This window comes from Astatotilapia calliptera, chromosome 18 (genome assembly GCF_900246225.1).
Source record: "Astatotilapia calliptera chromosome 18, fAstCal1.2, whole genome shotgun sequence".
In the NCBI taxonomy this organism is placed as follows: domain Eukaryota; kingdom Metazoa; phylum Chordata; class Actinopteri; order Cichliformes; family Cichlidae; genus Astatotilapia; species Astatotilapia calliptera.
The window spans coordinates 28,358,282-28,367,314 of NC_039319.1; the positions used below are offsets into that span (position 1 = coordinate 28,358,282).

General features: G+C 40.4%; 2 protein-coding genes across 2 annotated transcripts; one reads left to right on the forward strand and one right to left on the reverse strand.

Annotated features, from left to right (window-relative positions):
• Window positions 1-352: 352 nt before the first annotated feature.
• On the reverse strand, window positions 353-5,159 carry abhd4 (abhydrolase domain containing 4, N-acyl phospholipase B). The gene is made up of 8 exons (XM_026150479.1): window positions 4,673-5,159; window positions 3,655-3,740; window positions 3,438-3,542; window positions 3,025-3,313; window positions 1,546-1,727; window positions 1,349-1,460; window positions 1,057-1,243; window positions 353-912 (listed from the first exon to the last, which is right to left on the reverse strand). Exons 1-8 carry the CDS (start codon window positions 4,720-4,722, stop codon window positions 823-825), a joined length of 1,101 nt encoding a protein of 366 aa, XP_026006264.1. The 5' UTR covers window positions 4,723-5,159; the 3' UTR covers window positions 353-822.
• A 95-nt stretch (window positions 5,160-5,254) lies between these two features.
• Window positions 5,255-8,456, forward strand: dad1 (defender against cell death 1). Its single transcript, XM_026150480.1, has 3 exons — window positions 5,255-5,557; window positions 7,713-7,852; window positions 8,250-8,456. Exons 1-2 carry the CDS (start codon window positions 5,347-5,349, stop codon window positions 7,841-7,843), a joined length of 342 nt encoding a protein of 113 aa, XP_026006265.1. The 5' UTR covers window positions 5,255-5,346; the 3' UTR covers window positions 7,844-7,852; window positions 8,250-8,456.
• Window positions 8,457-9,033: the final 577 nt, after the last annotated feature.

Consider the following 9,033-nt stretch of genomic DNA (forward strand, 5'->3'; position numbering starts at 1 on the left):
TACATTTACTTTACAGGTTAATTTAAATCTATATACTTGTAAGTTTTACAGTTTTAAACAGCTGTTCTAACAATTGGTAAATATATATTTTTAAGTGACTTTCTCATTTGATATTTATAATTCATATCCATTCATCAATTTGTCCATTTGGAGTCGCAGACAGGGGTGGATAGGGTGTAGCCTATCCCAGCATTCACTGGGTAGGTGGTGGGTACACCCCTGCCGTGAGGGAACAATGCTAACCGCTATACAGTGCCACTGATGGGCAAAACCCACTGAGAGTATAAAACCTAAAAAATATGCCAGCTGTCACTGCCCCCTGCTGGTGGGGCAATAAAGTGCATCACTCGTAGGTAGTTTAAATAAGCTTTTACTGGTTTCATTTTACAAAATACAGCTGATTGATACATGAGGAAGACATTAAGAGCAGGGATTAAAGAAAAATTGTCAGGCACATATTGAAGTGTGAACCGGGAATCATGTGGCTGATGGGTAATAAATAACACATCCATAGCCGTGTGCGTGTTCCACTGAGTGTTAAAGGAATATGACAACCCAGTATATTTCGGCACTGGCAGTTCGGTTAATGCTCTTCATGAAAATGTCAAAAATAAATGTAAATAACACTAAAAACCCCTTCTAACAAATATAAGAGTTTTACTGGAATAATAATAACAACAACTTGTTACAATAATAATAAAGAAACTACAATCAAAATCATGGCATTTCAATATGCAAACCCACCCAGCATACTTCACATGCAAAAGTGCCGGTGTTAAGACCATCGCCACTTTTTCTTAACAAGTTCAGTCCAAAAACATGTCAGTTCACAGATTTACAAATATTTTCAACAACTCTGTTGAACTCCCCTGGTTGATCTGCGTACACGTGGTGGGAGGCTTCATTTATCAGCTGCAAAGAGGAGCAGATAGGAGCAGTCAGCAGGAATGTACAGCAAAGTTGATTTTAATTATATTAACATAACATTAAGCTGAATTAGACTCATATGCTTGTCTTTGTGTTTCTATGGATGCAAATGTGTGTGTCTCTACTTACCAGCACTCTGGTGTTGGAGTGGTTCCTAATCTGAGCCATTTTGTATCCGGATGAGCTGTCCACCCAGGACTGTGCTCCATACAGCAGAGTGACGGGCATGGAGGCGGGCAGCTGATGAACCCGATCCAGCATCGGCCTCTTAGCCCAACCCAAGGACTCCGTCATGGCCCTAAAACCCACCTCTCCACTTGGATGGAGGAAGAGAAAGAGAAGGTTGTCACTTCTCTCTAATCAGAATCGCATTTTTAATATGGGGGGGGGGGGGGGGGGGGGGGGGTGTTTCTTCACATACCTTGGTGTTTGTGCGTTACAGTGGTAGATGTACTGGGTCATGGTGTCGTCATCAAACAGATCTTCAAACTTCCTTTTGAAATCAGGACGGAATCTGTTCACCAAGCCCGGACCTGGATGCAGAACACGTTGTGAGAAGGAGGTCGCAACATTACGCGTGCCACAGCGCAGCAGCAGAACGATGTTCGCACTTCTTACCCAACGGTCCCGCTGCTCTAATCACAGCAAGTGGGTTGAAGAGGGTAACGACTGCTAGGATAGCCTTCACCCAGCGAGGAGGGGACGGCCTCTTCACCACATCTGTCCCCTGGCCCTGCTGGTTCTGGACCTTGGGTCGCTCCGGAAAACCCCAGGGATCTACCAGGATAAGGTGTGATACTCTGTGAAAAAGAAAGCAGAATATAATCACGATAACATACAGCACGATGTATTAGTATGAGTCGCCAGCTCATTTATAGAAAAAAGTCACGAGTTGGTAAAAATGAAACATTACAGTAGAAATAACTGATGGCTGAGACTGAAGCAACACAGTACAGTTTCAAGCTTTAACACAATAACAGGCTGTAAAAACAAAGGGAAGCTGATGAGGCTGGTGATAGTTTTCACATTACAGACAGTAACGTGACCCGCTGTTAGCACAACAAATATTAGTCAGTGCAGATTTAAGCTTAATTTGCTAAAAAAAATAAATGTCATTTATATTGATGTCTGACATAGTGGGTTATCCAGGTGGAGGCATTCATCACAAAGAGGACACACTGTGACTATAAATTGATGGACATGGTCGACAGAGTGTTGGATGGTTGCTTAATTGACACTAAACGCCCAAAGCCTGCCCAGAAAATATCCCCAACATCATTAGAACACCAGCAGCAGCCTGAACTTCTGACACAAAGGAGAACGACCCCAAGCTTTCATGTTGTTTATGTCAGATTCTGACCCTAACACCGAATCTCAACAAACAATTTTCCCGTCTTTTATCCTGTCCAATTTTGGTGAGCCTGTGTGAAGATGCTCTTCTGGATATTTTGTAACAACTGTTTATTTAGTTACTGTGACCTTCCAACAACTCAAAGCAGTCTGGCCGTTCTCCTCTGACCTCTGGCATCAACGAGGCATTTTCTCCCAGAGAAGTGCCGCTCGCTGGATATTCTCTCTTTTTTGGACCATTCTCTGTTAACCCCAGAGGAAAAAAATTCCCAGAAGTAGCTTTATCTAATAAATTTACTGCTGCCCATTTGGACCAACCATGCCACATTCAAAGTCACTTAAATCATCTTTCTTTGCCATTTTGAGGTTCCGCGCATTATCTTGACCACGTCTGCATACCTGAATGCGGTGATTTGCTGCCATGTGATTGGCTCATTAGAGTTCTATTAACAAGAAGCTGAAGAGGTGTACCTAATAAAGTGGACAGTCAGATTATACTTTGGAAACTGTTGCTTTCTTGAGGACAGTAATATAAGATGATTTGTATACTGTTCATATCTATACAGTACCATTAAGCTACATCCAGCCTTTAATAACATAACAGGTTTATTATGTTGCTATGGCCACGCCTGGTTAATATTCAACATGACACGTGTGACGCACGTAATTCAAATACTAGTGACTAATGTAAGCCACAGGTAATTCTGACCACAGATGATGGACTGCGTATTTCATCAGCTTTCTTACCTAGATGGATACTGAATGGCATACGAGGTTGCCAGGTAACCCCCCAGGCTGTGTCCCAGCAGAATCATGTTCTCCAGGCCTACAGACTGCCTCCACTGTTCAATGGAGTCCACAAACTGCTCCTCTGCCTCGGCAGCATCTGAAGGGAAGGGAGGCCTGGAACTCCTGCCAAAACCAAGGAGGTCAAACGCGTAGACGGGCCTTGACCGGCTCAGGGCGTCTAGGTTCCTGATCCACAGACCCACCCCTCCTCCAAAGCCATGAACCATTACCAGTGGAGTCTTAGGCACTACAGGCAACACAGGAACAGGAAAGAATGATGTATTACGCCATTGTTATGACAATTCATACTTTACAGCTATGTCTGCTTATAATCAAACAAAGAATACGAAAAGGGGAGCTGAGATCTCTACCTTGTTCTACAGGTTTGCGAACCGCCTTGTTGGTGATGGTCAGAGTCCATATCCGGTACTGGTTTTGTAGGGTCACAAATCTGGCCCATAGATCATTCTGAATACCTGATGTTACCAGACAAGAAGGAATAATCATTAGGGTTAAAGCCTTAAACAAAAACAGTTATATATCATTTCCTGTTATGTAATCACCCAGCTAATATCAACATATCCTTACAGGCAAGAATCTTAGATTCAGTTGTCTTCAAAAGGGACATGGAGGTAGGGCGCCAGGAAGGCCACCAGCTCCAAGCTGAACTTGTCCTGACGAGGACAGAATGAGAGAAAGACATTTGAAGAATGAAGGGATATTAGATAGTGGAGTAGAAACACAATACAAATTCCTCCGATGCAAAACCAAGCAAGTAAAATCAATGTTATCACTATTTGAAATGCAAATAATGTTGCATAGATAATGCACTTGACACTTGAGTGGTACAGAGCCAGAGCCGAGAGTCACGTTTCATCATGCTGTTAATCAAAGTCAGACTTGTAGGACTGATGGTGGTGGGGTAAATCCTGGTTACCTCCATTCTCATTAGCATTCATTTTTAGAGTAATAGATTTTTTTTTTCTACACTGAGGTACAAAAAGAACAGGATCGCGTTTCTGCTTCTGTCATCATTACATCAGGTACATCCCAGGAGCTTTTCACCTATTCACCAATCAACAAAGCAGTTTAGCTTTGCTGAGTCATTTTGATAAGTCACACTCACCCCTGTTCCTCCTTTTTTTGTTGTCAGCCAATAACAAGTAGAACGCACCTGTTAGCCAAGAGTGCAGGTGACACTCCAATAGAGTCCTACCTACCTTATGATTACCTTATTAGACCTACCTTCACAAGTCAACAGTAGACTACACTTACCATCATTTTACTATAACTTTGTATGTCTTTGTTACTTAAAGCTAACTGTTAAATAACTTTCTGCCATACTAGTATTTGCCTTTATGTTTCCAAGAGTAATTTCACACAGAACGTGCCAAAGACCATGGCAACATCTACATTTTACATTAAAAGAAGCTAGAGACCGATTCACAAACAATGACACAGCACAGTCTTACAGTTCATCCCGCCCAGAGCCCAAAACGCGTCTGAATACAGCGAGTCTTCCGAGATTTAAGTAACATTTGATTAAAGGCGACTAGCAGCGTTTTGTGAATGGTTGTATTCGGCTGCATTAAGCTAAGTTACTTACTCTGTTTCACAATCGTTCTGCACAGGTGCGATGGTCGCAGGGTTATCCATTGGTGGGCATATTCCGGTGACTACATTCAGTCTGATCACGTTTGATAACACGCTCTGTCTCCTCTGCTTTCAAGTTACACTCAGCTGCTGTATGCTAATTTCTAATGTTTTGTAACAAGTACATTCCTACGTCAGCTGATCAAACACAAAGATCGTCTCTCGAAATGATGCTCGAACTGTACGAAAAAAAAGTCACACGTTCGGGGGTTGCGATTAGGGGTGGGTTTTAATAGTATAAATACCAATACTACGGTTGGTACTGATACTCTCAATATTTCCACTTTCAGCCTCCATATCCTTTCATCTTTTTCTTCATTTTTCTTTTTGCTATTATCTACTGTGCTGACCACCACACAGCCTGAGGTCACAAATTAAGCCATAAAAAGAGAGAAATAACAACTTAATATCGTTGCAACTCAAGATAGCAGCAGAGAAAATCATCTGTCTTATTTTTACATCTCCGTGCTCTACTCTGTGGCTTTTCGTTCCGATTTGGTCGGAACGTATAACGTGCAACACCACGTCCGTTTCCGGTTTATTGGGACACGTCACTTATTCGACCGAGGAAAAGGTTTCGTGCAACAAAATCCCGAGTAATTTTCTGCTAATTAGACGGCCAAAATCATGTCGAACTCAGTGATATCTGTTATTTCTCGGTTTCTGGACGAGTACGGCACCACGACGCCCAACAAACTCAAAGTGGTGGACGCATATCTGCTGTACATCTTGTTAACTGGAGCCCTGCAGTTCCTCTACTGTCTCCTCGTCGGCACCTTTCCATTCAATAGCTTTCTCTCGGGCTTCATCTCTTGCGTGGGTGCTTTTATTCTCGCAGGTAAGTGTTTATTCGATTAAACGTGTCGCTGGTAATTTTATTTTATTTTTTACAAAAAGGGGTGATCCAGAACGTGCACTCAGGCACAAGTTAGCTATCTATGCTAAACTAGTAGCGTGACTTCAGTTAATATTAAAACGAAATGAATACACGTGTTTCCTGAGTAGCTCTCTGGGTGGCATTGGTTCATTATTTTCAAGGCTTCACAGATGCTTATTTTGCACCTAGAAAAATGTGCTTTAAGCAGTTTTCATACATTCCCGTATTCCTGAACCTTTCAGGATTGTCCACCGCAGGTGCATGGAAAGGCCATGGACTCAAAGACTAAATGTTAGATGGTCACACAGTGATTTGGACCATTGACTTGTAGGCTCTGCATATACAAGCCAAAATATTACGTTTGTCCTCTGCCATATTTATTTATTTTTTTTGGTAAAGCCAACAATCACCTTATTTGGATGATGGCATAGTGTGCCAAAATATTAGCCAACACTAGCAAGCTTGGTTCAAACTGTTAGCGTAAATAAGCACATTTTAATCAAGTAATAAAATATTAGAATTAAAAATATCAGAAATAAAAACAAACCACAAACCAAGTCTATTTTGAATAGGCTCGTTTGTCAGGTAATTCCATTAAAACAATAAAAGTTCATCTGTAATTGAGACAGTGTGTAGGGTTACGTTTAGTTGTATATGAGGACGTTTTTTCCTCCGACACTGTCGGCCCTTCAGGTGTGCAGAGATTTTGAATTGGTTTTCATACGTTTCTTATTAAAATGCTCAAGGTACCAAAAGCACAAACATGGTGGATTGTTTTATAATACAGATGGAGATGGGGGGGGGAATAACAATAACAAAAAAAACCCCATTGTTTAGCTGCTGTGAAGGGGAACCCATGCATAGAAGCTAAAAAAGTTTTTTGTTCGGTGCTGTAAACTTTTTACCTCTTTGTCCTGAAAAGCTGATGCGGGCACCCATGTTTGTGAATGTGAAAACTCGAGAATGAAGCAATTTTATCAATTGAAAATCTTGTGAATGTGATAACTTGAGAACAAGTTGATGTAGGATTTTGAAATTCATTCCATTGGTGCATCTAGTAAGAGGCTGAGGGGTATCCCTGGCTGACAGCCAGCATTCTGTTTAAAAATAAAAAATAAAAAAATACAGTAAAATTCGGGATTTTAAGATGGGCATTGACTTGCTTTTGGAGCCAGCCTTAAGTGGCCATTAGTATCAATTCACTGATTTATGCTGTCGGCATTGGCATTTGTAATGGACGATAAATACAATTTTTAAAAATACTGATTGGAGAAACACCCTTCACCATGTTAGCTTCAAGCTGGATTGACCTGAGTGTAAAGAAGTAAATACATATGTACACCTAGCATATGTTAGTGGAAATTGTTTGTTTTGTCCATCTGGAAAAACATAAATACATAGGCTCATATATCTGTATATCTAGCCATTAGAAGATCTGCCGTTGCTGCAACCACCAGAGGTTTATGTTGGTGAACTCGAATTTCTTTTTCTGTCAGCTGCTAGTTGTTTGTGGCATTACAAACACACATGATGCCAACAAGAAGTTGCAGAGTGCCCTCTGGTCTACACACTATATAACATCAGTAATCATAACATGATTGAAGGGTGTTTCTCCTATCAGTACTTTATATCAGATTTTCATATATTGTCAGGTATGAAATCCAAAACCAATGGCTCTTCAAATGGCTACTAGAAGTCAGTAAATTAAGCCCATTGATAAATCGGTTGACCTTTACAACTCATGTTGGACATTAACAAGTATGAGAATTTAATTGGTTTATAAATGTGATGGAGGTGTGGTGTTTTTAGGATGACAAAAATGGAGAAATTATCAGTCTGCATTGACCAATCAGCTATTCAGTGAATTATTTCAGCTATACTGCGTAGTATCTGTGCTTCCTATTTCCATCTAAATGCAAAAACAGGTAACGAGCTGAAAATTTTGAAAAAATTAGGCTGTCTGACTTTTGGTGTTTAACTACTAAACAACTAACCCTAATATTAAAACTATTAAATTATCATGGGGAAAAAAAACTCCGCTGTAGCCCCACTGCAGTTGTGCATTGACAAGTGAAAGAGGTACATGCTGATACTTAATCCCTTGTTTGTTTTTCAGTGTGTCTTCGTATCCAGATCAACCCACAGAACAAAGGAGATTTTCTGTCCATCTCCCCAGAGAGAGCCTTCGCCGACTTCCTGTTCGCTCACACCGTCCTCCATCTCGTTGTGATGAATTTCATTGGCTGAGGCAAACATGTAAGTGCGTCTAAGTGTTCCACGATGAGAAACTGTAGAAATTGTACAAAATATCCAAACTAAATCTGCCATATGTGTCTGTGGATATTGAGTTGTTTTTGTCAGTGAAAAGTAAACAGATATATTGTCCTTCAGGTGCTCTGTCACATTAGACGTTATTGCCAGTTCGTCACTTCATTCTCTGTGGAACAGCACAGCAGATAGTACATGTGATGAGATGCTTCTCTGAGGACTACATGATGACACATATTGCTTTTGCTTTACTAGAAAATGGTGATATTGAATTTTTAGACTTGCTGCTGGCTGGGAAGGTCACAATGTGTCATTTCTTTTTTTGCTTTCATAACTTTGCTGTCTCACACAAACGCCGCGTTTTTTGTTTGTTTTTTTTCTACAGATCGCGACGAGAAGAAGTTATTAAACTCCCCGCTGATCTGGACTATCCCATCCTCACCGAATAAGTCGGATCTGGTCACATACGATGCAGTGCTATTTTTTTTTTTTTTTTCTTTCTACTTTTATGGAAACATTTTTTATGTAAACATTTGTCCAGCATTCCCTTTTTTTGCACTGACACAAAGAAATAAAAACAACTGAAATGGTGGCCTTGTTAAACTCTGTGTGTGTGTGTGTGTGTGTGTGTGTGTGTGTGTGTGTGTGTGTGTGTGTGTGTGTGTGTGTGATATAATTTTTTTTTTGTGTAATTAGATTTAACAAGTAGCTAGGTCTGTGATTGATAGCAAAAAGTGCTATGTTGATGCATTTCTGTAAACAAGTCTTGAGTCATGCCTCATTGCTTTATGTTGTACTTGTTTTGTTACACTTTCTTACATTTCTTCTTTTCTTTTTTTTTTTTTTTACAAGTGGCCTTGAGCAGTAGCTCTCCTGGCTTTGTGAAGCCCTTTCAAAGTTTTCCGTTGTTGGTTTTCCTTTTTCAAACCGCTTAACACTGACCTATGAATCATTCAAGCATAAAAAGGCACCTAACTCAAGGGATGAGGCACCATTGTCTGCAGGTAATACAGAACAGAGAACCACTTTTAAAGTGTATCTTTAGGCATTTGTTATTAGCAGCCTGTTGCAAAACACAATTTGTTCCAATTTCTTCAGTAGAATCTACTAAGAAATGCAGAAGAAAACTTTGACAGGCATAAAATTGTATTTTTGCTCCAACGAGGTGA

Bases quoted from the DNA above. Each gene is read 5' to 3' on its own strand.
- abhd4 (XM_026150479.1), bottom strand. From the start codon at position 4,722: ATGGATAACCCTGCGACCATCGCACCTGTGCAGAACGATTGTGAAACA. The intron at 3,741-4,672 runs GTAAGTAACTTA...TGTCCTCGTCAG, and splicing joins CAGAACGATTGTGAAACAGA to GACAAGTTCAGCTTGGAGCT. The intron at 1,728-3,024 runs GTAAGAAAGCTG...TCTTTTTCACAG, and splicing joins GCCATTCAGTATCCATCTAG to AGTATCACACCTTATCCTGG.
- dad1 (XM_026150480.1), top strand. From the start codon at position 5,347: ATGTCGAACTCAGTGATATCTGTTATTTCTCGGTTTCTGGACGAGTAC. The intron at 5,558-7,712 runs GTAAGTGTTTAT...TTTGTTTTTCAG, and splicing joins GGGTGCTTTTATTCTCGCAG to TGTGTCTTCGTATCCAGATC.